Here is a 26839-nt window from a genome sequence, read left to right as displayed (position 1 = left end):
ATGTCCTTCTGACCCTGTTGTGAAATTAGACTGCTGGCCATTCACGACACCCTGGGTGGGGAAACACCAGTGGTCTTGGATGGTTACATGTCATTCGGAATCATGTTAAATAATATTTGTCATGTTGAGAAATTCACCTTGCTTTCTGAATGTGTTCCCCATCTTAATCTCCACCAGAGCTCTCACGTGCTGCATCTAAGACCCGCCCAGTGCAGCCAAATACATAAATTAAATAAATAATAACTATTTTACAAAGAATATTGACTTGGCATGTCTCCACTACCTCCCAAAAGCAAAACAGAGACTCTTGGAAACTCTCATTCCAAAGCTTATCTCTTATTTCTCAACTCCAAATGAAAATGTAATGCTTAAGCATCCACCTGAGATTTCAACAGAGGTCACAACAATGCAAGTACACATGATTCCCAATTGCAAACTGACACATTTTTGAATCTCTGTAGGTGTGTGCAAACCATATAAACGCAGGCTTCGATGAAAAGTGCAGTTAACATTGTTAAACAACTTTTGTTAAATAGACACTTTAGTGGAAAAAGACACTTTAAATTATAAAGTAAATCTGAGGCAATTATCTCCTTCTCTTGATTATGCAAACTCTTCTCTTCAGTTACAAGTCAGTTTCTGACCTCTCCTGCTGCCTCTGTCCTGCCCTGAAAGGTTGTTCCCTTTTCTGTACCACGGTAAGTGCTTCAATAGTATAAACGGTATCAGAGTAAAATGCATGACTAGCGAATTTGCATGAATGCATCGAATGGGTGGCTACAACCCGATGGGCCACAGACATGAAGATTAAACATACATTTTTTGCAGCTGCAACTTTATGATCTTATGAGCATGCTCAAGACATTTATGTAAAACACTCCAACCAAAGACACAGGAGGTCTAGCACACACACATTAGAAGTAGTATCAGACATATCTGCCAGTTCTGAGTCAGTGCAACATTACAAATGAGGATGTAGCTATTGTTCTTTTTCTCAAAAGATCCTATCTTAAAGTTTCAAAAATAGCTCATTGGATCAGTAGTAATCCATCTGGATAACTGTATGCAGCCTGTATTATTTTGATTCAAATTAAAATCTGATTGCTTCATTGAAACTGTTCCAAAACAATATCTGTAATTTTGAAATTCTTGGCATATCGAACATAGCTGAGATTTTTTTAATTGCTTCATTTGAAAGAATTCATTTAAAAAAATATATTCACACTTATATATGTAATTGGTAATGATACACACAGCATTCTGTGCTATTGAGAACAGGTATCGATTTCTGGCCAATCAACACCAAACTCATCTCTAGACATCCCAGTACTTGGATTTACCTTGTACCATTTTCATTTTTGAAACTTAGGGCAGTTGAATTAGTCATGTTTAAAATAGTCTAGTATAATCACACATGTGCACGCACACACACACAGAGAGACATGAATGTAAATAAAACAGGAGAAATGCGAATAAGGTTGGTGGACTGTGTCAATGTCAGTTTTCTTATTGGCATGTTACACTGTAGACGTGCAAGACGTCACCATTGGGGGAAGCTGGCTGAAGGGTGCGTGGGATCTCCCTGTATTGTCTCTTACAATCATATGTGCACCAATTATCTCAAAAAGTTAAAGAGAAGAACCAAGAAAGACCAACAATATATTATATCAGCATTTAGTTTTTAAAAGTATGTGTTCAGTCGCTCAGTCATGTCTGACTCTTTACAACCCCATGAACCGCAGCACAGTAGGCCTCCCTGTCCATCACCAACTCCCAGAGTCCACCCAAACCCATGTCCACTGAGTCAGTGATACCATCCAACCATCTCATCCTCTGTCGTCCCCTTCTCCTCCTGCCCCCAATCCCTCCCAGCATCAGGGTCTTTTCCAATGAGTCAGCTCTTCACATCAGGTGGCCAAAGTATTGGAGTTTCAGCTTCAACATCAGTCCTTCCAATGAACACCCAGGACTGACCTCCCTTAGGATGGACTGGTTGGATCTCTTTGCAGTCCAAGGGACTGTCAGTATCAATTCTTTGGCACTCAGCTTTCTTTATACTCCAACTCTCACATCCATATGTGACTACTGGGAAAACCATAGCCTTGACGAGATGGACCTTTGTTGGCAAAGTAATGTCTCTGCTTTTTAATATGCTGTCTTGGTTGGTCATAACTTTCCTTCCAAGGAGTAAGCGTCTTTTAATTTCATGGCTGTAGTCACCATCTGCAGTGATTTTGGAGCCCCCAAAAATAAAGTCACCCACTGTTTCCCCATCTATTGCCACGAAATGATGGGACTGGATGCCATGATCTTAGTTTTCTGAATGTTGAGCTTTAAGCCAACTTTTTCACTCTCCTCTTTCACTTTCATCAAGAGGCTCTCTAGTTCCTCTTCACTTTCTGCCATAAGGGTGGTGTCATCTGCATATCTGAGGTGATTGATATTTCTCCCAGCAATCTTGATTCCAGCTGTGCTTTATCCAACCCAGCGTTTCTCATGATGTGCTCTGCATATAAGTTAAATAAGCAGGGTGACAATATACAGCCTTGACGTCCTCCTTTCCCTATTTGGAACCAGTTTGTTGTTCCATGTCCAGTTCTAGCTGTTGCTTCCTGACCTGCATACAGGTTTCTCAAGAGGCAGGTCAGGTGGTCTGGTATTCCCATCTCTTGAAGAATTTTCCACAGTTTATTGTGATCCACACAGTCAAAAGCTTTGGCATAGTCAATAAAGAAGAAATAGATGTTTTTCTGGAATTCTCTTGCTTTTTTGATGATCCAGAGGATATTGGCAATTTGATCTCTGGTTTCTCTACCTTTTCTGAAACCAGCTTGAACATCTGGAAGTTCACAGTTCATGTATTGCTGAAGCCTGGCTTGGAGAATTTTGAGTATTACTTCACTAGCGTGTGAGATGAGTGCAATTGTGCAGTAGTTTGAGCATTCTTTGGCATTGCCTTTCTTAGGGATTGAAATGAAAATGGACCTTTTCCAGTCCTGTGACCACTGCTGAATTTTCCATATTTGCTGGCATACTGAGTGCAGCACTTTCACAGCATCATTGTTTAGGATTTGAAATAGCTCAACTGGAATTCCATCACTTCCACTAGCTTTGTTCATAGTGATGCTTCCTAAGGCCCATTTGACTTCACATTCCAGGATGTCTGGCTCTAGGTGAGTGATCACACCACTGTGATTATCTGGGCCGTGAAGATCTTTTTTGTACAGTTCTTCTGTGTATGCTTGCCACCTCTTCTTAATATCTTCAGTTTCTGTTAGGTCCATACCATTTCTGTCCTTTATTGAGCCCATCTTTGCATGAAATGTTCCCTTGGTATCTCTAATTTTCTTGAAGAGATCTCTAGTCTTTCCTTTTCTATTGCTTTCCTCTATTTCTTTGCACTGATCACTGAGGAAGGCTTTCTTATCTCTTTTTGCTATTCTTTGGAACTCTGCATTCAAATGGGAATATCTTCCCTTTTCTCCTTTGCTTTTCACTTCTCTTCTTTTCACAGCTATTTATAAGGCCTCCTCAGACAGCCATTTTACTTTTTTGCATTTCTTTTTCTTGGGGATGGTCTTGATCCCTGTCTCCTGTACAATGTCACGAACCTCCATTCATAGTTCATCAGGCACTCTGTCTATCAGATCTAGTCCCTTAAGTCTATTTCTCACTTCCACTGTATAATCGTAAGGGATTTGATTTAGGTCATACCTGAACAGTCTAGTGGTTTTCTCTACTTTCTTCAATTTAAGTCTGAATTTGGCAATAAGGAGTTCATGAACTGAGCTACGTGTATGTCTTATGGATCTATACATATACAGGCTCACCTGCTTACATGTACAAACATAAGAACCATACATACATATGTCTTTCCTTATAGAAATAACATATATATACACATACATATGCTATTTCTGTAAGGATAACTAAGAAATCACTAACACTAACTCATTGGAATAGGCCTTGATGCTGGGAAATATTGAGGGCAGGAGGAGAAGGGGTGACAGAGAATGAGATGGTTGGACAGTATCGTCAACTCAATGGGCAGGAACTTAAGCAAACTCCAGGAAATGGTGATGGACAGGGAGGTCTGGCATGCTGTAGTCCATGGGGTCACAAAGAGTCGGACACGACTGAGCAACCGAAGAACAAACACTGATTGTTTCCGAGGAGGAAACCTAAAGAAACAGAGACAGAATGTCTATTTGCTTTTCAGAGGATAGCCTTCCATGTCTGTTGAATTTTGGCGTTTGGCAGTGCTGTTGGCATTACTCATTTAAAAAATAGCTTGAGAATGAGGACAAAAATAGACATTTTGCATTTTGTCAAAAATGCAAACAGAAACAAACAAACAAGATATCTAAGCATAGACTGCAAGCCTATTAACCTGCACAGAAAGTCTTAACAGTAACAGCCACACACACAGAGAACAGAGGGAAGGCTCTTACGGCTGGAGACGCAGTAGGACAGCCGGCAGTTGATCTTCCGGAAGAGCTGCTTGTTAACCGGCCAGAGAAGGAGCGTGAAGAGCTGAATGGTGTTGATGATGAGCCCCGAGGCAATGAAGACATAGCAGAAGATGAGGTGGCAGAGGAAGTGAGACTTCAGCAAGGCGACCAGGTCCATGCTGGGGATGCGCTCCTCGCCCAGGCAGCGAGCACCCACCGCAGAACACGGCCAGCGGGGCGGGGGGCCGGGACTCAGGAAAGCGCCTGAAACACACACCGATGCCAAACGTCAGAAACAAATGTTACTGCGCTCTTAGAGGCGGGGGGAGAACACTCTCAGAAGACAAATATACTCTCAAGATTACACTGTACAGGCGTGGATTTCTTTTTTATTTTGCAAACACTTATATAGTGCTTCCTTTACCTCGGGCACAGTTCAACCCTTTAAAAGAACATTGTTGTTGTTGAGTCCCTAAGTCGTGTCCGACTCTTTGCGATCCCATGGACTGTGGCCCACCAGGCCTCCCTGTCCTTCACCATCTCCCAGAGCTTGCTCAAATTCATGTCTATTGAGTTGGTGATGCTGTCTAACCATCTCATCCTCTGTCATCCCCTTCTCCTCCTGCCTTCAATCTTTCCCAGCATCAGTCTTCAAAAGACTAGTCCCTCTGATCGTCCAAACACCTGTTAATGAAAGTGAAAGCGAAGTCGCTCAGTCGTATCCGACTCTTTGAAACCCACCAGGTTTGTAGCCCACCAGGCTCCTCTGTCCATGGGATTCTCCAGGCAAGAATACTGGAGTGGGATGCCGTTTCCGGCAGGTACTATTGTTACAGAGAACGAAATGAGGTCCAGAGAGGTTAAGCAGCAGTGCCCGTCACTAAGGAGAAACTGAGGACCAGAGTCTGCATCTCCAGGACCTCCTGCCCGCCTGCACACTGCCCCCAGAGACTCCCCTTCCCTCCACTCATCTCCAGATCTCAGCCCAAACATCACTTCTCCTGGTGAGACCTCCCTGCACGCACGCCTGCCCTGGGGAGAGTGGGGGCCACTCCTGGGGTGGTGCTGGGGGTGGGGGTGGGGCAGGTGGCACCCCCTGCAGTTTCCGTGTTACTAGTTCAACTGTCAGCCTTCTGCCCTGGACTGTCCCTTCTCCGGGGCACACAACGATCCTGAAGATCGTCACCATCTGTCTGGCCCTTGGAGCAGTCACTGGCACAGAACCGGAGCTTAATTTTAAAAATACATATAGAGACGTTTCTGGTGGCCCAGGGGGCCTCCCTGAGAGCTCAGCTGGTAAAGAATCCGCCTGCAGTGCAGGAGACCCCGGTTTGACTCCTGGGTCGGGAAGATCCGCTGGAGGATAGGCTCCCCACTCCAGGATTCTTGGGCTTCCCTTGTGGCTCAGCTGGTAAAGAATCCACCTGCAGTGCGGCAGACCTGGGTTCGATCCCTGGGGGGAAGATCCCCTGGAGAAGGGAAAGGCTACCCGCTCCAGTATTCCAGCCTGGAGAATTCCATGGACTGTATAGTCTATGGGGTCGCAAAGAGTTGGACACGACTGAGTGACTTTCACTTTCATTGGTGGTCCGTTGGTTAAGACTCTGAGCTTCCACTGCAGGGGGAACAGGTTAGATCCCTGGTCAGGGAACTAAGAACCCTTATGCCAAACAGCCAAAAAAAAAAAAGGAAAAAAGAAAAATAATTTCTTGAATTGAATAAAAATGAAATACAACATATCAACTTAAAAATTATGAAATATACATATATATATATCTGTGGAATGACTTAATGAAGGTTAAACAGAGATCAACTTTGAGATGTTGGTAAACACAAATAACCAACTATGAAGGCAAGAGAACCACCCTACCGCACTCCTGATGTGCGCACACACACATTCACACATGCACGCCTAAGAGTTCTAAAATCGAACAGAAACTCAAAACATGCACAACAGCCAGACTCACTTTCCTGTCATCAGTCTCCAACCCCGGAAGAGAAAAATGAAATAACTGTTCAGGTAAAGTTATGACCCACCTAGACAGCATATTAAAAAGCAGAGACATTGCTTTGCCAACAAAGGTCCATCTAGTCAAGGCTATGGTTTTTCCAGTAGTCATGTATGGATGTGAGAGTTGGACTATAAATAAAGCTGAGTGCAGAAGAATTGATGCTTTTGAACTGTGGTGTTGGAGAAGACTCTTGAGAGTCCCTTGGACTGCAAGAAGATCCAACCAGTCCATCCTAAAGGGAATCAGTCTTGAGTGTTCATTGGAAGGACTGATGCTGAAGCTGAAACTCCAATACTTTGGCCACCTCATGCGAAAAGATGACTCATTTGAAAAGATCCTGATGCTGGGAAAGATTGAGGGCAGAAGAAGAAGGAGTCGATATAGGATGAGATGGTTGGATGGCATCACCGACTCAATGGACTTGAGTTTGGGTAGACTCCGGGAGTTGGTGATGGACAGGGAGGCCTGTTATGCTCCAGTCCATGGGATCGCAAAGAGTCGGACACGGCTGAGCAACTGAACGGAACTGAACTGAACTGAAGCAAATAAAGCCTTTGAGGAACAGCTTAAAGAGAGGAGGCTGAAATACTCTGACAGAGAAAAAATAAGCTGAGGACAGCTGAGAACATCACGCACAGCAGACTCGCTCCTCCTGGAACGAGAACATGACTGCAAACCTCCCCAAGAAGCGCCAAGATTACAGACTGAACTTTCTAACAGTGAGAGTTGGGAGAGCCTAGACTTCACTACGATCTTTATTAATAACACTCCCACAAAATCTGTTTGACAGTATCACATATATGATCTCATTTTAAGCCTCAGATGAATCCCATGAACAGTATTATCATCCATTTTTTGGAGTAAGAAACTGAGATGCCCCATCGCTTGGACAATTTGCCTGAAGTTGCCACTGTCAGGAGCTGATCTTCAGAGTCAGGTGGACCTCCGAGCTCTTTCGCTTCGAGCGCTCCGGGTGGTTTTGATCCTGGGGGAGTGAGGCGGGGGCTTCTCTTAGGCTCAGAACTCCCTTCTGCAGAGCAGCCCAGAAGTGACCCCCAGGGCAAAATCAGCGCCTCCTTCAGTGAAATTCACAGTCCCAAACTATGCAAAGTCAGGGCATGGGGCTCACTTCCGGGCCTCCTAGGTTGTGTTTTTTTGTTTTTTGTTTTTTTAATTTTTGGCTGCACTGGGTTGTCACTGCGTTGCCCTGGCTTTCTCTAATTGCAGCGCGCGGAGGCTGCTCTCTAGGGCAGTCCATCGGCTTCTCACTGCGCTGGCTTCTCGTGGCAGAGCACGGGCTCTGATGTGCAGAATCACTAACTGTGGTGCACGGCCTTGTGCAGCCCCAAGACACATGGGATCTTCCCGGGGACTGACCCACATCCCTGGCCTGGCAGGCAGATTCTAAACCACTGGACCACCAAGGAAGTCCCTCTGTGCTGGTTCTGAGGACAGTCTTGGGCAGAAGCAGTTACAAGGTAAATCATTACCCTTGCTTGGACGATTTGGAAGGCAAGCTCTGATTCCTGTGTGTTTCTGAGAGGAGGGAAATCGAAAGCCCCGTTGGCCTGATTTCCCTGAAGTCAGCTCAGCTCATGTCCATGTGCCCAGAAGCCCAGCTCTCTGGCACAAAGCCAGGATCCCGCAAGGGCTAGAAAAGCCCACCTTTGGCCTTTTTCAGACAGCACAGCCCCGAGACACCTCCAAGCTGTCAAACTCTTCACCTGGTTACAATACACCCAGTGACTCTCGAAGGAACAGACATTAAGCTGCCAGTTGCCCCTCAACGCACTTGACTTTCAGGAGCTCGTGAACAAGAGTGATGGATGTTGGTTACCATTTGGCAGCAGCTACCGAGGCAGCTATTCAGGTTGAATATCCTCCTGCTTTATTCATTGCCCTTGGATTAGCCTCTAAAAGCTCCCAGACAGCCTGGGCCAGAAGAAGTCTGATTCTGGGACCTAGTGTTTGGAGAATATTTGACAAATCCTTGGTTTTGTTGATTTAACACTTAAAAATGGAAGCCAACTGACACTGGAAATGTTGAGGGATTAAACGCTACCTTCCTCAGTTTCCATGCAGAGTAGGGCATTACGAAGAAAAAGTAAGATTGTTTTTCTTTATAAAAGTCCGAGGGCCAGCATGCCCTTTAGTAAAATCCTTGCTAGCCCTGCAGGAACCAAGGGGTCTAATGCAATGTCGGTGATGTTTGGGAATTGTGAACAAGATATGAGTGGGGTCACAGAGAGACAGACCTTGGATGCTGTGGTTCTGCCCCGATTCCCTTCCTAGACTGGTGTGGGCTTGGGGTCTGAAGCTCTATTATGCCTCTTACTGGTCATGTATCCTCAGGTGAATTAACTTTTCTGAATCTCAGCTTTTCTCACTACAAAAAAACAATACTAAATTGCACCCAAAATTCCAAGGAGGCTATTGATTTTTGTAAACTTCAGTTGATTCTCAGATTTATACTCAGGAGCAAAACCCACAAAAGTATTGAAGGAATTTTATGATGAAGAGTAAGGGAAGTCATGCTATGAGAACTTTCCTGGTGGGCCAGTGGTTAAGACTCCACATGGAGACAGGTGGACACAGGTCCGACCCCTGGTCTGGGAAGATGCCACATGCCACGGAGCAACGAAGCTGGCACAACCACTGAGCCCAAGTGCCCTAGAGCCTGTGCTCACAACAAAAGAAGCCACAAGGTGAAACCCACACACCGCAACAAGTGGGTAAACCCGCGCTCACTGCAACCAGAAACAGCCTGTGCAGCAGTGAAGACCCAGCACGGCCAAAAGTAAAAAGTAAATACAGAAATGATTATTACTATTAAAAAGAGAAGTGCTGTGAGTTTGTGAAACAATTTAATTGACTTTAGCCTTCAGTTCAGTTCAGTCGCTCAGTTGTGTCCGACTCTGCGACCCCATGACTCGCAGCACACCAGGCCTCCCTGTCCATCACCAACTCCCGGAGTTTACTCAAACCCATGTCCATCGAGTTGGTGATGACATCCAGCCATCTCATCCTCTGTCGTCCCCTTCTCCTCCTGCCCCCAATCCCTCCCAGCATCAGGGTCTTTTCCAATGAGTCAACTCTTCACATGAGGTGCCCAAAGTATTGGAGTTTCAGCTTCAACATCAGTCCTTCCAATGAACACCCAGGACTGATCTCCTTTAGGATGGACTGGTTGGATCTCCTTGCAGTCCAAGGAACTCTCAAGAGTCTTCTCCAACACATAGTTCAAAAGCCTCAATTCTTCAGCGCTCAGCTTTCTTCACCGTCCAACTCTCACATCCATACATGACCACTGGAAAAACCACAGCCTTTAGGGCTCATTAATAAAGGGATTCCCCCTGGTGGCTCAGACGGTAAAGCGTCTGCCTGCAATGTGGGAGGCCCGGGTTTGATCCCTGGGTTGGGAAGATCCCCTGGAGAAGGAAATGGCAACCCACTCCAGTATTCTTGCCTAGAAAATTCCATGGATGGAGGAGCCTAGTGGGCTACAGTCCATGGGGTTGCAAAGAGTCAGACATAACTGAGCAACTTCACTTTCATTCATAAAGAGAAACAAGGATAAATTACTCGGGCGGGGGGTGGGGGGGTGGTGGTGAATACGTGTTGTAGATCTTAAACTTATTCCAGTTTGAAGTTGGAGGGAGGGGGACCCTCCTATCCTTCTTCACTAAAGGAGCGCTTTCTATCTGCTGTAATTTGCCAATTTAGTGGCATGCTGAGGATGGTAAAGAATCTGCCCACAATGCAGGAGACCCAGGTTCCATCCCTAGGTCAGGAAGATCCCTTGGAGAAAGGAATGGCAACCCACTCCAGAATTCTTGCCTGGAAAATTCCATGGACAGAGGAGCCTGGCGGACTACATTCCTGGGGTTGCAGAGAGTCAGAGACACGACAGAGCAACAGTTGAGAATGGATGGTATAAAGATCTGACCCGTGATGAAAACAGGTAAAGAGAAAACATTTTAAAGCTCTTCACCATTTCCCCTGATTTTCAGTGAAAGGGTTATGGGTGGTTTCTCTTTTCTTCCTGGTGTTTGTTGTTCTTTTCTACCATGAGATCCTCCCCCTTCCAGGGCACAGAGCCTGATGGATGCATTTCCCAGCATCCCTGCTGATGATTAGATGCAGCCAGAGAACAGAGCTCCCAGGGTGATGGAGCTGGTACCTGCCGGCAAGAGGAAGGACTACAGGGCGGGCTCACCCATCAGGTGAGTGGAAAGGTGGAAATCCAGCCCATCAGCCAGAGAAGTTCTGGAACGTGCAGGCTATCTGAGACCACCTGGACTCCAAGCACTGTTATGGTGAGGGTGCTAGAGGGGAAGGATCTTTGCAGGAACATTTGAATCAGGCAGCTCTGGCCAAAAACCCGGGCTCAGCCACCTTCTAGCTCCATCTGCTACTGAACTTCTACAGCCCCCGGCTTCCTCCTCTGTGAAATCCGAACAATATCTCCAACACGACATTGCCGTAAAGCTCAAGTATAAGAAAGCCTGGGAGCCGTTAACTACTGAAGCCCACACACCTTAGAGCCTGTGCTCCTCAATAAGAGAAGACATTGCAGGGAGAAGCCTGAGCTCCGCAACAAGAGAAGCCCCCACTCGCCGCAACTAGAGAAAGCCTGCACAAAGCAACGAAGACCCCGTGCAGCCAAAAATGCATTAAAAAAATAAATAATTTTTTAAAAAAAGAAGAGGCAAGGAGGGAGCAGCTAAGATGTACTGCTTTGGCATCCTTGGGAAAGCCAAAGATATAAATCAGTTTTCCTTCTCACTCCATATCTAGAGCCTGATGTTTCCTTTCATTTACCATGAAGTATGTTAGAACATTTCCCCCCTCATTCGTTTTCACTCTAACCTGTCCTTTACTGCTAGTGACTCTGAAATGGGAAGTGATCCATTCACCAAAACTACCCTCTTTACTAGGCACAGTCTTGGCACAGAGTGGGGATGATGAAGTGGATTTCAGAATAAGGAGAAGTGCCAGCCAGCAGGATGCTTTCATTAGCCTTGTGTTTCCCACACAGATTTCCACCCTGAAACTGTACAGTGCAGAGAAGTGGGTATGCAAACACGGCAGAGCTTTGCTTCCTGGGACTCCTGCAGGGCGAGGCGTGGGAATACAGACAGCATCATGTGCTGCCTGCCCACCATCCGTGGAAGAATCTGTAAAAGCAGCTCAAAACCTCACCACCAGAGAACTCAAGCTGCATCCTTCTCTAAAGACGCACACCAAGCTTCAGTGTAAAACATCCGGTTTGACAATGAATAGGAGGACCTGAGTTAAAATCTAGTTAAGATTTAAGTCTCTGCCCTGGTCAATATTCTGCAACTATGAAATAAGCATGAACTCAGACACACTCAGGAAGAGACTAAACTGGAAACAGGATGAACTCTCTCACTAGCTTGTTTTTAAAGATGTTGTTTGGCTTTTTTGTACCTGTACATGACAAAACTAAACCAGGTCAGGGTTTCTGAAGAAGCCAAAGCTTCCTTCCAAAGAAATCACTCCAAGTGGAATCCCTGTGATGCTCATGATCAATTTAGTGTCTTCACTGAAATCTTAACCTCTTATTTAGGTTCTTTTAATCCCAAACACCAGAACTCTGTTCACAAAACAGAAAAGAAACTGAAGAAATGCTAATTTAAACAATACTATTTTTTACATTCCAAACTAAAATGAGTAATACACCATTTTAAATGCGACAAGGTAAATAAATCAGGACCCATTCTCGGTGTGAGATCAAACACTGCAGCTTTCAGAAAGTGATGCGACATACACAGAATGATCTCAGCATCTTCACCAACCTTTGATGTCGTAAACCAACCTTTGACAACCTCTCTCAAGGATAAAATTAGCTTTCAGAAAAGTCTCTCTGCACCAAGATATTCAACCAGTATTATTCAGAAGGACCCAAAATTAGAAACCACTTACATTTCTGACAGGAGGAAACAATCGAGTGAATTATGGGAAACCCACACAATCAAATGGACAACGTTGCACTATAATAAGTTTGTAGTAAGACGGAGAAGAGGGCGGCAGAGGGTGAGATGGCCGGAGGGCATCACCGATGCAATGGACATGAACTTGGGCAAACTTCGGGAGATGGGGAGGGACAAGGAGGTCTGGAGTGCTGCAGTCCACGGGGTCGCAAAGAACCGGGCTCGACTGGGCGACTGAAGAACAACATGGATACATCTCTGTTATGATATTAAGAGATAAAGGTCACCAAGTTATATAAAGACAGAACAGTCACAACTCTAAAAAAACACTGTGTGTGTGTTAGTCACTCAGTTGTGTCCGACGCTTTCTGACCCCATGAAACATAGCCCGCCAGGCTCCTCTGTCCGTGGGATTCTCCAGGCAAGAATACTGGAGTGGGTAGCCATTCCCTTCTTCAGAGGATCTTCCCAACTCAGGGATCGAACCCGCGTCTCCTGCGTTGCAGGCAGATTCTTGACCGCCTGAGTCACCGGGGAAGGTACCTAAAAACACCAGCTGTTATCTCTGGGGTGTGTTCCTGGACCAGGACTTGGGGTCTGGAAGGCAGAAAATATGCAGGGACAGGGTGCCCTGCAGGAAAGGGGTGCAGGTTCCGACCCAGGCGAGGTGAGGGGTAGGGTGTTCCCGTCATCCAGTTTTCAGATCGCGAGTCCTACTTTAGGTTAGATACATTTAGCAAAAATCTCCAAGAGGGAGCAACTGACTTGCGGCAGCCTGAGGCAGCCACTCGGCACTTGCTCCTGAGAAACAAGGATACATTTAGTTTTTGGATTCCTGGGAGTTACACTGGCCCACGGCCCAAAACCAAACTGAAAAGAAAGTGTTCTGCCCTGAATCCAACTGCCTCGGGGACCATCTCTAACTAAAATATTCCTCAATTTAAAAATGATCACTGTCTAATGGGCTGGCAGAAGCCTCTATAAAATTAGCTTATTTAAAATTTGATGGATCAGTCCTTTGTCTAATATTCCCGTACTCTCCATGAAGTCCATTAAAACAAACCAAACTCCGGAGAAGTCATAAATCATACTCAACTTTTTCATTACATCCGATAATAAATAACCCTCAGTCTCTTTCCAGAATCTAATTTTAGGATAATAAAAACATAAGTCTGCAGAAAACTGAAGTTTCTAAGTTTAACAGTTGTTTCTGAGCAGCTTATAAGAGAAAAACAAATTCTAAAGAGTTTTAACTATAATCCAAGGAAACCAGGGCTCAGCTAAACCCAGATGGATAACCTAGGTAACTTTTTCTGTCATGAGAAAAAGCAAAGATAAAAGGAATTAAATGAAGCATTCTCTAAGGCCTTTTGTAGCTCTGGCATCTACAAGACTGAAATATCTGGAGTGAAATTTCAGGCCTCCTGAACGGTAACCAGGGCAGCAGATTAAGTCTACTGAATGTTTTACACACACATTATCACAATAACTGTCACCAAAACCCACTCTGGAAGGCATTATTATCTCCATTTTATAGACAAGGAAGCTGAGTTTTAGTGAGACTAGTGAAAGACAGTGTTAGTCGCTCAGTCGTGTCCGACTCTTTGTGACCCTGTGGGCTATAGCCCGCCAGGCTCCTCTGTCCCTGGAATTCTCCAGGCAAGAATACTGGAGTGGGTAGCTATTCCCTCCTCTAGGGGATCTTCCCAACCCAGGGATTGAACCCTGGTCCCCTACTTTGTAAGCAGATTCCTTACCATCTGAGCCACCCATAGTAAGACTAGGTAATGTGCAAAGGTCAAATAGGGAGTAAATGTCTGAAACCCCAGCTCAGGCTAGGCTGCTTTTAACACAGGAAGTCCCAGGCAGCTGCACTCCACGTGCACGTGGCCTTATTTCATGAACCTGGTTCCTTGTTTCAACTCCTGGTCCCCTGACGCTGGGCTGATCGGGAGTTTCTGAGTCACTGCCACACCAGTCGGTCCTGCAAAGCCCCCGGTCGCGCCTTCCCTCCAGGTGGAATGCCTGCCGTCTCCAAACCCCACCTGGCTCTCCCGCTGTTCCCGGGAGCCAAGAGCTCTGACATCGCAGCGCTGGGGCAGCCAAGCGGGCTGGTGCCTAACTGCATCTCCAACAACCGAGAGCGTGTGAACCACTTTATAAGACGTTCAGTCTAAAACACATTTCTAAATGATGTTCAATCCCTGGAAGTTCAATGCATGAACTATTTTATAAGATACTCAGTCTAAAACACATTTCTAAATTATGTTCAATCCCTGGAAGTTTCCAAAAAAACTGTATGAAGTCCTGATAGAACTCTCATATCACGAAACCCAGAACTGAAATGAGAGAGGAAAAGTAATCTTCCAAGTGGGGAAACAGCCACATTTCTGCTTTGAGTCTATGCCCACAATCATGAAAGCTTTTCAAAAATGGAGGCTGAGCAGAGACCCCTGTGATCTCCACACCCGTCTTGCTGCCACATGGCGTGGCTATCCGCTCAGTCACACACCTGTGAAGGCGGAAAATGTATGGAGGCCGCAGAAGAGAAAGGCCGGGGAGATGGCCAGCGACCAGCTCTGGGCCCACGGGAGCGGGTGTGAGGTAACGTGCATCTCCAGTTGGCACCAGACACAAAAAAGAGAGCTTTGTTCAGTTTAGAAACCACCTCCTTCTGAGTCCTCCCGTCACCACGGCAACGTGGTCAGGACAGCGGTCTCACCACACTGCCCACCTCTTTCCCTCCCACTCCGGCCGTGACAGAGCTGCGGGGCCACGGCGCCCAGCCCAAGGGGGGCCCTCGGCAGGCAGCCGCCGGCGTCGACTCCATCCACCCACTCTGAGACCTTGGGGAACAAACTTGGCACTTCTGAGCCTCAGTTTCTGCATCTGTTTAATGGAGGCGATAATCCCACCTCCAGGATGGAGGAGATGCAGCAGCCAGCTCAGGCCGCCGGAGGGCGCTTCTGGGCGCCTGTGTCCTCTCTGCAACCAGGGTACCGGTCACATGCACGCTCCTTCCTTCAGCCGCTTCCCGCCCCCCCAGCCCCAAACCAGCTACCATCTTTTCTTACGAAACTTTCTGCTTGTGGCTCTCACAAGTCATTCCTTTGGCTGGTTTTCATGAGATTTTACACATCTGAACTTCTCTTTCAGACACCCACACCATCCGGAATGACTGAGCCAAAAGTGGACGTGTACGACCCCACCGAAGTCCATTCACAAGTTTTAATGAAGTTATTGTGTCTCTGTTCCTGAACGAAAGAAGGTAGTTTCAGAGCCATCAGTTCTGAGGCTCTCATCCTGATGATGGATGCGTGCTAACTTGCTTCAGTCATGTCCTTCTCTGCGACCCTCTGGTCTGTAGCCCACCAGGCTCCTCTGTCCATGGGATTCTCCAGGAAAGAATACCAGGGTGGGTCGCTGTGCCCTGCTCCAGGGGATCTACCCTACCCGGAGATCGCACCCGCGTCTCCCGTGTTGCCTGCACTGGCAGGTGGGTTCTGCAGCCCCACCCCACCTGGGAAGCCCGCAATGATGGGTAACACCTGTCAGTTCCCATAGATTGAATTAAAGAAATGAGTTGAGGAAAACAGTATGGAGGCGCCTCAAAAAACTAAAGGTAGAGTTGCTATCTGATCCAGCAATCCCACTCCTGGGCATGTAACCAGAGAAAACTACAATTTGAAAAGGTAAGTGCAGCCCTATGTTCACAGCAGCACTCTTCACAAAAGCAACTACCTAATGTCTGTCAACAGATGATGGCTAGAGATGTGTACACAAATACAATGGGAACACAAGACCGGGAGCTGACTGTGGCTCAGATCATGAACTCCTTAGAGCCAACTTCAGACTTATATTGGAGAAGGTAGGGAAAACCACTAGACCATTCAGGTATGACCTAAATCAAATCCCTTACGATTACACAGTGGAAGTGACAAATTCAAGGGATTAGATCTGATAGACAGAGTGCCTGAAGAACTATGGTCAGAGGTTCGTAACACTGTTCAGGAGGTGGTGATCAAAACCATCCCCCCAGAAAAAGGAAGGCAAAATGGTTGTCTGAGGAGGCCTTACAAATAGCTGAAAAAAGAACAGAAGCAAAAGGCAAAGGATAAAGGGATAGATATATCCATCTGAATGCAGAGTTTCAGAGAATAGCAAGGAGAGATAAGAAAGCCTTCCTCAGTGATCAGTGCAAAGAAACAGTGGAAAACAACAGAATGGGAAAGACTAGAGATCTCTTCAAGAAAATTGAAGATACCAAGGGTATATTTCATGCAAAGATGGGCTCAATAAAGGACAGAAATGGTATGGACCAAACAGAAGCAGAAGATATCAAGAAGAGGTGGCAAGAATACACAAAAGAACTGTACATAAAGATCCTAATTGCCCAGATAACCACAATGGTGTGATCACTTACCTAGAGCCAGACATCCTGAAGTGTGAAGTCAAGTGGCCCTTAGGAAGCATCACTACGAACAAAGCTAGTGGAGGTGATGGAATTCCAGCTGAGCTATTTCAAATCCTAAACAATGATGCTGTGAAAGTGCTGCACTCAATATACCAGCAAATTTGGAAAATTCAGCAGTGGCCACAGGACTGGAAAAGGTCAGTTTTCATTCCAATCCCAAAGAAAGGCAATGCCAAAGAATGTTCAAACTACCACACAATTGCACTTGTCTCACACACTAGCAAAGTAATGCTCAAAATTCTCCAAGCCAGCCTTCAACAGTATGTGAACCAAGAACTTCCAGATGTTCAAGCTGAATTTAGAAAAGGCAGAGGAACCAGAGATTAAATTGCCAACATCCACTGGCTCATTGAAAAAGCAAGAGAGTTCCAGAAAAAAAACATCTACTTCTGCTTTGTTGACTGCACCAAAGCCTTTAACTATGTGGATCATTCTTAAAGAGATGGGAATACCAGACCACCTTACCTGCCTCCTGAGAAATCCGTATGCAGGTCAAGAAGCAACAATTGGAATCGGACATGGAACAATGGACTGGTTCCAAACTGGGAAAGGAGTATGTCAAGGCTGTATATTGTCACCCTGTTTATTTAACTTATACACAGAGTACATCATCCAAAATGCTGGGCTGGATAAAGCACAGCTGGAATCATGATTGCTGGGAGAAATGTCAATAACCTCAGATATGCAGATGACACCACCCTTATGGCAGAAGGTGAAAGAAGAGAGTGAAAAAGCTGGCTTAAAACTCAACATTCAAAAAACTAAGATCATGGCATCCAGTCCCATCACTTCATGGCAAACAGATGGGGAAACAATGAAAACAGTGACAGACTTTATTTTCTTGGGCTCTAAAATCACTGCAGATGGTGACTGCAGCCATGAAATCAAAAGATGCTTGCTCCTTGGAAGAAAAGCTATGACAAACCTAGACAGCATACTGAAAGGCAGAGACATTACTTTGCCGACAAAGGGCCATATAGTCAAAGCTGTGGTTTTTCTAGCAGTCATGTATGGATGTGAGAGTTGGACCATAAAAAAAGCTGAGGACCAAAGAAATAATGCTTCTGAACTGTGGTGTTGGAAAAGACTCGAGAGTCCCTTGGACTGCAAGGAGACCCAACCAGTCCATCCTGAGGGAGATCAGTCCTGGGTGTTCATTGGAAGGACTGATGCTGGAGCTCAAATATTTGGCCACCTGATGTGAAGAACTGACTCATTAGACAAGACCCTGATGTTAGGAAAGATTGAAGGCAGGAGGAAAAGGAGATGACAGAGAATGAGATGGTTGGATGGCTTCACCGACTCAATGGATGTGAGTTGGTGCAAGCCTCGGGAGTTGGTGAAAGACAGGGAAGCCTGGCGTACTGCAGTCCATGGGGTCGCAAAGAGTCAGACGTGACTGAATAACTGAACTGAACTGATATAATGGAATACTACTCAGCCATAAAAAGGAATGAAATAACGCCATTTGTAACAACATGGTTGTACTTGGAGATTATCATACCAAGTGAAGTCAGAAAGAGAAAGACGAATACCAGATGCCATCACTTGTATATGGAATATAAAATGTGACACAAATGAACTTACCTGGGAAACAGAAACAGACTCACATAGAGAACAGCCTTGTGGTTGCCAAGGGGGTCAGGAGGAGAGAGGGGCTAGGGAAGGGATGGACTGGGAGTTGGGGTTAGCAGATGCAAACTGTCTTGTATAGGGTGGATAAAAACAAGGTCCTCCTCTATAGCACAGGCAACTAGACTCAATATCCTGTGATAAACCAAAATGGAGAAGAACACAAAAAAGAACGTGTGTATCTGTATAACTGAATCACTTCACTCTGCAGTAGAAACTAACGCAGCATTGTGAATCAACTATACGGCCATAAAATAAACTGAAAAGAAATGAGTTGAACATACAGTAAAGATTAACCTTTTTCTAACCTCGTGGAGGAGAAATAAAAACTGGCATTGACAAGACCCAGACCCTCATCACTTTGGTGCCCTGTGAATAAACCAGTTATTTCCCTGACCTCAGAGAGCCTTACAATAGAGCTGAGGACACAGCTCTGGCCAGACCAGATGGGCTGTGTAAAGGATAGCTGGATAAAAGCTGTGTCTGCCTCGCCAAGGGAGCAGACTTGGGTGCGCAGACTTCTGAGCAATGTGAACCTGGAGCTGGTTACTACTGCAGACAGACACGTGCGGTCCCCAGCACATCATAGCACCTGCATTTTTTTTTTTTTTTTCATAAAAGCTGCTCTTCAATATTTCAGAATAAACTGAAAAGCAATAAAAATAAAAGCCTTTGAAATTAAAGACTTGTGAGACTTCCCTGGTGGTCCACTGGCTAAGACTTCAGGCTCCCAATGCTGGGGGCCCAAGTTCGATTCATGGTCTAGGAACTAGATCCCACATGCCAGAACTTAAAGATGCCTCATGCCACAACTAAGGCCCAGCACAGCCAAATAAATTAATCAGTAAAAATATTTTTAAAAATAAAAATTAAATTAAATAAAGGCTTACAGCAAATTCAAAGCTTTGTTGGAAATTTCCTTACACTTATAATTTTCATGTTCAATACCCATTGCAGGAAGGGCTATAACTTTAAACTTTCCACTACTGAGGAGCTCTAACCTTTAAGCCCGCCCCCATATGGACACACAACCGCACGTGGTTGGTGGATGGCCAGGTCAGGACACCGTGGGGATGCCACGAAACAGAGGCAACCAAACACAGCTTCTGGCATCATTTTCCAGGAAAGATGAGAAGATGGCCCAAATCTGTCCACTCCTTCTGGCCTAGCCCACCTGGTCTGTCTGAGTCACCAGCTCCATCACGCACAGGTTGAAACACTGCCCATGGGCACATAAGCAGGGCTTGTTACCAGCAAAGGTCCCCAGCCTCAGACACATGGCCAAACTGCCGGCTCTAGGGAAACCCCAAGCACCAGAGATTGGCCATCTCAGAAAGCCAAGCAGATGTGACGTGACAGTAGCCAAAGCTTGAAGACCAGGTCACAAGACCACGTGGGCATGGGATGCTATGGTGCAGTCGCTAAGTCGTGTCTGACTCATGGGACCCCATGGACTGTAACCCACCAGGCTCCTCTGTCCATGGGATTCTCCAGGCAAGGATACTGGAGTGGGTTGCCATTTCCTTCTCCGGGGGAATCTTCCTGACCCAGGGATCAAACCCACGTCTCCTGCATTGCAGGTGGACTCTTGACTGCTGAACCACCAGGAAAGCCCATGGGAAGTGATGCCTAGCCGCTAAAGGTGTAAATGCAAGTCAAGGGGTGTTAAATGTCCGAGAAGGTACTCTGCACTGGGACGTGACGACTGGACTAGGGAACCCAGAAAAGACAACTCTTCTAGTGGCTGAAGCAATAAATGCAGAAGAGGAGGCAGCAGGATTGAGTCGGGGGCTGAGTCTGACACTTGAGCATCTATCTTTGTGTCTGTATCACCTCGGTGACTTGGCCTCTAGAAATCTCAGCTCCCTCCTCTGTTAACGGGAGAATCTGGCAGACGCAGTGAGCCCACACGGGGGGTGGGAGACTTCAAACACATAAGGACGGGCAAGGGCTCTCCTGGGGGTGCTTAGGTGCCTGCAGCACGCTCGATTTTATGGCTCAGAAAGTGGGAAATGGGGCCACTGGGCCAGACGCCCTGCACTGGAACGCTTCTGATTTATGGAAGTTCACACCGGTCCTTCGGAGAAGGCAATGGCACCCCACTCCAGTGTTCTTGCCCGGAGAATCCCAGGGACGGGGGAGCCTGGTGGGCTGCTGTCTATGGGGTCGCACAGAGTCGGACACGACTGAAGCGACTCAGCAGCAGCATCACGGGTCCTTACCCATTTATGGGTCCTCACCAGGGAGTAGGGTGGGGAGGAAGCGCCCTGCTGGCTCTGTCGTGATCAACAGAGCTCTTTGCAGGTGGGGCCTCAGAAGACCTAACTTGAGGGAGGGATGGCCACAAAAAGAAACAAAAAGAAAGGAACCCTGGCCTTCTTTTTCTTCCGCATCACAGACACTGGCAAACGGGCTCTTTCTCTCGGCGGGTCCGAGAGGGACCTCGGACTGCTCGTTAAGCACACTTGACCCTCGAGTTCTTGGAGACGGTGCTGTTGCCCACCCGCATGCTCTGGTAAGGAGGGTGGGGCGGTGGGTGATTGATGATAAGGCTGGATTTTAAATCTTTCATTTCTCTGATTTTCATAAAGGGATGTCAATGAGCCCAGGCAATTCCTCTGACTTGATTCATGCATAATGGACCCGAAGTGAGACTTGCTAGAAAACAAAGGCACTTAGACGCTTTCCTGACATGAATCATTTATTGAAGTCAGAACTGCTGGCTGTGAGCGCCCAAAATAAGTTGACTTACAGTATCCTTGTTTCTCGATAGATCTGAAATGTGACCACAAAATATTGAAGTACTCAGCAGTGAACGATGCTTTCAGGGTCATTATGGACTGGCTATTCCTCGAAAAGTTTCATTAATAGCAGTGATAGAACGCAGAGGAGGGCCCTGTCTCTCTCCTCCTCTTTTTCTATGTTCCTGAGTCACAACGTTCAGGAGCAGAGGATGCCTGGGGAAAGCGGTGACTTTCTTCCCAACGTCTGTTAAGCAGCATCTGGACAGGTTTTCTGGGATTCAGGCAAGCATTCATTCATCCACTAACAACTTAATTCATTCATGAGATCATCTGTCCACCAAGCTATCCATTCATCCATACATCAAAACTTCACTGCTTCATATTTATTGTTATGGCTTTGTTTACATCACTGCATTAGACTTCTGAAAGCAAGCACAGCAGATGCTTACAGAGCCCTGCTCCATGTTTTATGTGGGTCAGTATCATGGTGACTGCAGCCATGAAATTAAAAGACGCTTGCTCCTTGGAAGAAAAGCTATGACCAACCTAGACAGCATGTTAAAAAGCAAAGGCATTAGTTTGCCAACAAAGGTCCGTCTAGTCAAAACTGTGGTTTTTCCAGTAGTCATGTATGGATGTGAGAGTTGGACTATAAAGAAAGCTGAGTGCCAAAGAATTGATGATTTTGAACTGCGGAGTTGGAAGAGACTCTTGAGAGTCCCTTGGACTGCAAGGAGATCCAACCAGTCAGTCCTAAAGGAAATCAACTCTGAATATTCATTTGAAGGACTGATGCTGAAGCTGAAACTCCAATCCTTTGGCCACCTGATGTGAAGAACTGACTCAATGGAAAAGACCCTGATGCTGGGAAAGATTGAAGGCAGGAGGAGGAGGAGAAGGGGATATCAGAGGATGAGATGGTTGGATGGCATCACTGACTCGATGGACATGAGTTTGAGTAGGCTCTAGGAACTGGTGATGGACAAGGAGGCCTGGTGGGCTGCAGTCCATGGGGTCGCAAAGAGTCAGACACGACTGAGCGACTGAACTGGCTGACTGATCAGGTTAAATAAACTAAAGAACTTACTGAGTAATTATTTCCAGGGGCTGGGATGAATCCCCACTCTTACACTTCTTACCAAATAAATAGATGCTTAGTAGATGTTGGTTCAACCAAAATCTCTAGACGACCTAATATAATTTAGTCTCCATATCAATAACCCTGAATTGTCAAAACAAAATGTACCAAAGGATAGCAGGAACTGGGAAAGTCCTCTGTTTCTTTCCAATCACCATAAGAATAGAGCAGATGACCCAACAGTTTATTCTCCCTGCAGAAGCCATGCAGGTGAACCCACAGAATTTCTTTCTAAACCATTATAGCCTGTAACCAAGCATAGATTCTTCTTCTTCTAAAACACTGAAATTGCATGAAGCAGTGTACCAAATTGACATGAAAATAACTAAAATGAAAGCAAATTACCTCCTTAAACCCCAGTAGGGGAGTTCAGATGTTGGCTGAGGAAGAGTTGACTTTTTTTAAACAAAGAATCTTCTATTAAAATAAAACCTGGTAAAAGTAAGGGAAATTACTCTGAGTCAGCCACTTAAACCAAGAAATTTTTTAAAGGCAATTTCTCCCATTATAACAGTAATTCACATTCATTATAAAAAATCTGTAGTTCTAAAATGTAAAAACTTTACCACCTGTAACAGCTATTGACATTTTGGGTTTCCTTTCTTCTAGTCCTTGGTGAATGCACTGGCTTTTCTTTTCTCTGCTAGATAAAACCGTTGCAGAGGCTTTTAGTTTTTAAATATAGCTGAGGTCTTAGCATTAAATCAATTTTAAATGCCCTTTTACTAACCTTCAATGAGATCATTTTCAATTTCCTTATCACAATACAAATAATCTAGTAGCTACACTGGACATATCATAATTGTTAATTTATCACCTCATTGTTGTTTTATTTACTGTTCTTTTGTCTTTTTATTAGTAAGTAACAAAGAAAGCTGAGCGTCAAAGAATTGATGCCTTTGAACGGTGTTGGAGAAGACTCTTGAGAGTCCCTTGGACTGCAAGGAGATCAAACCAGTCAATCCTCAAAAAAATCAGTCCTGAGTATTCATTGGAAGGACTGATGCTGAAGCTGAAGCTCCAATACTTTGGCCACCTGATGCAAAGAATTGACTCATTGGAAAAGACCCTGATGCTGGGGAAGATTGAAGGAGGGAGAAGAAGGGGCTGACAGAGGATGAGATGGTTGGATGGCATCATGGATTCAAGGGACTTGAGTTTGAGTAAACTCCGGGAGCTGGCGACGGACCTGGAAGTCTGCCATGCTGCAGTCCATGGGGTCGCAAAGAGTTGGACATGACTGAGTGACAGAACTGAACTGAATTGAACATAACAATTATTTAATAGCAAGTCCAGTTATAAAGTTTTTTTTCCCCTGAATTATGGATAGTTTCTTTAGAATAAATTCCTAGACACAGGATTTCTGGGCTCAAGGAACAAACATCTTAAGGCATCTGGTGAATTTTGCCAAATTGATTTCCAAAAAGTTTATAGCTAATTATGATCTTACCAACAATTTACAAAAGTACCCATTCAACCACGTTTGTCAACAATAAGAACTCTCATTTAAAAGCAACAAAAACCAGACTAACATTTTGTACTTTAAAAGTTGTGTCTCACTGTTTTAATATGTATTTTGGGGGCCTCAAGTGAAGTGGATTTTTTGTTCATTTATCTCTTGCACGTTGACTTGCACGAGCTCGTCATATATTAAACAGAACACACATCTTACCCCTTTCACTTAGTGACCAATTTTCCAGTCCAAAAGGTCAAAGGTCAAAGCATTTCGCTCAGTATCATCTGACTCTTTGAGACCCCATGCTCTGTAGCCCACCAGGTTCCTTTGTCCATGGAGTTCTCCAGGCAAGAATACTGGAGCGGTTGCCATTCCCTTCTCCAGGGGATCTTCTCAACCCAGGAACTGAACCCGAGTTTCCTGCACTGCAGACAGATTCTTTACCATCTGCGCCACCAGGGAAGCCCTGTATTTTTGGCTTATTAGAGCCTTAAATTACTACGGAGTAAGAACTGTGATTTCTTTCAGAAAGTTTAAGCTTAGAAAATCCTTCCTTCCACCCTTAATTCTTGTCCTGCAGAAAACGGATACACATTTGCTTGTTTCACCTCATTTTTCCATGATTAATTTTATATATTTTTAACTCTTAGACCTGACATTTATTTTTGACTATGATGCTCCATGAGAATCTAAATGGGCTTATTTTCAAATATTTAGTGAGCTGTATCCAAGGCATTTACTGAAAGATCCTTCCCTCCTTCATTAATTCATGCTTCAATTTCACACATTAAATACCAATAAACAGAAAAAACAAACTGTAGGGATCAATACACTAACCGCTCATTTAACAGATCGGACACTGGCAGTGACCAGCCCCACCCCTCGGGCAGGAGGGACAAAGCTCTGAGCGTTCTTCCTCCCCTTGTGGCTTGCCTTCCTGCCCACCTAACTTTTCCTCCCTTCGTTGTCCTTATCGCTTAGTCGCTCAGTCGTGTCCAACTCTTTGTGGGTACATGAACTGTAGCCTGCCAGGCTCCTCTGTCCAAGGAATTTCCCAGGTAAGACTACTGGAGTGGGTTGCCATTTCCATCACTTCATCTCTTAGAGACAGTAAAATATTACGTTGCACGACAGATCAGACTTCCCCGAGCACTAGCTAAATATCCGTAGGAAAATCAGGAAGCCAGACCTTAGAACTCCTTTCACGCCAACGTAATCTCAGATGGGAATGAGAGAAACCAAGGTGGATGTGGAAGCCACTTCCTGGGCTATACTTCCCATTCAAAGACCAGAATGATTCTCGATACCTCTAAGGGGACCACTAGCTCTGATGCTGTACCTTTCTACCTGGGGGAGGGTTTCTGCAGGAGAAAAAAGAGAAGCAGGCAGGAAGAGTTCTTCGGAGTCTTAGAGGGGTTCCTCACCAACAGGTGATGAGGGGTGGACGTCAGAGCTGGGCAGGGAGCTGAGGCTGTCTTCACTGTGCACCTTGGGCTCCCCTGGTGGCTCAGATGGTAAAGAGTCTGCCTGCAAAGCGGGAGACCCAGGTTCGATCCTTGGGTCGGGAAGATGCCCTGGAGAAGGCAGTGGCAACTCACTCCAGTATCCTTGCCTGGAGAATCCCATGGGCAAAAGAGCCTGGGGGAACAGTCCATGGGGTCACACAGAGTCAGACACGACGAGTGACTTAGCACTTCACTTTCATGGTGCATCTTAGGAGCCCAGAGCAAGAATTCCACAAGAAAACAGAAACAGATTCACAGACAGAGAAGGACCTTATGGTTGCCCAAGGGCAGGACGGACAAAGGAATAGTTAGGGAGTTTGGGATGGACGTATACACACGGCTATATTTAAAATGGATCAACAACAAAAAAATAAATAAACAAAAAATAAAATGGATCAACAACAAGGACCTACTGTGTGGCCCAGGGAACTCTGCTCACTGCTAAGCGGCGGGGAGGCGAGTCTGGGGGAGAACGGATGCATGTACATGCATGTCTGTGTCCCTTCGCTCTCCACCTGAAACTGTCACAACACTGTTGGCTAATCGGCTGTACCCCAATACAAAATAAAAAGCATAAAAAATAAAAAGAATTCCACAGGAATAGAGAGGACGGCAAAGCCTCACGAGGCCCCTGAACCACTTTCTGCTAAGGGAGCGACCGCCCGGAACACAGGGATGCTGCAGGAGGCCCAGGACACAGCGGGGACTGAGGTCAGGAAACGGGACGAGAGAATCCTCTCCAACCCAGAGGTATGTTCGGTATTTTTGGCAATCGTATATAAAAGCTCCAGTTGCAAATTCCCTAACTCCTCAAAGGACTGTTTGTGTGTTAGCTAAACCAGACTTGAACTTCGCCTGTGCTTTTAGGCTCTGAGCTCCTCCAGTATCACAGACCAAATATATCGTAAGTAAACTAGAAATAATTGCGACCCCATGGATGATACACTCCATGGAATTCTCCAGGCCAGAATACTGGAGCGGGTAGCCTTTCCCTTCTCCAGGGGATCTTCCCAACCCAGGGATCGAATCCGGGTCTCCCGCACTGCAGGCGGATTCTTCACTAGCTGAGCCACAAGGGAAGCCCAGAAATAATTATGAACAACTACAAATGAATAATAGAAAATAATTATAAGATATATAATTATATATATAATTATATATATTATATATATATATATATATACACATATAAGTGCTGGAAGCCCCAGCACTTACTACTCCTAAAAATTATTTCTGAAAAAATAAATTGGAAAAGAAAGTCTTGGGAGGGTCAGGACAAACAACGAGGGAAGTATATTCAATGACAAAAAGGTTTTTACAATATATAAAGTCAGTTAAAGCATGCACCCTATGACATAAATTGTAAAGCCAAACCCCCCAGTGCATCTCTGTGCTTCTAAGTCAAACGTTTCTTTAATATCAGAAATATTTCAAATATACAAAACATTTCACCAAACTGATATTTAGCCACTT

General features: G+C 45.4%; 1 protein-coding gene across 4 annotated transcripts in view; it reads right to left on the bottom strand.

Moving 5' to 3' along the window:
- Positions 1–26839, bottom strand: part of AGPAT4 (1-acylglycerol-3-phosphate O-acyltransferase 4) — a 125611-nt gene that overhangs the window by 75520 nt on the left and 23252 nt on the right. For all 4 annotated transcript variants that reach the window (XM_070461742.1, XM_070461740.1, XM_070461743.1 and 1 more), the window contains exon 2: positions 4452–4715. In XM_070461742.1, the coding sequence (XP_070317843.1) occupies positions 4452–4715 (264 nt within the window). The remainder of the gene's footprint in view (positions 1–4451; positions 4716–26839) is intronic.

This window comes from Odocoileus virginianus, chromosome 34, assembly GCF_023699985.2.
Source record: "Odocoileus virginianus isolate 20LAN1187 ecotype Illinois chromosome 34, Ovbor_1.2, whole genome shotgun sequence".
Taxonomy (NCBI): Eukaryota; Metazoa; Chordata; class Mammalia; order Artiodactyla; family Cervidae; genus Odocoileus; species Odocoileus virginianus.
The sequence above is the reverse complement of the archived record's forward strand: the minus strand, read 5'-3'. Positions and strand labels throughout refer to the sequence as shown.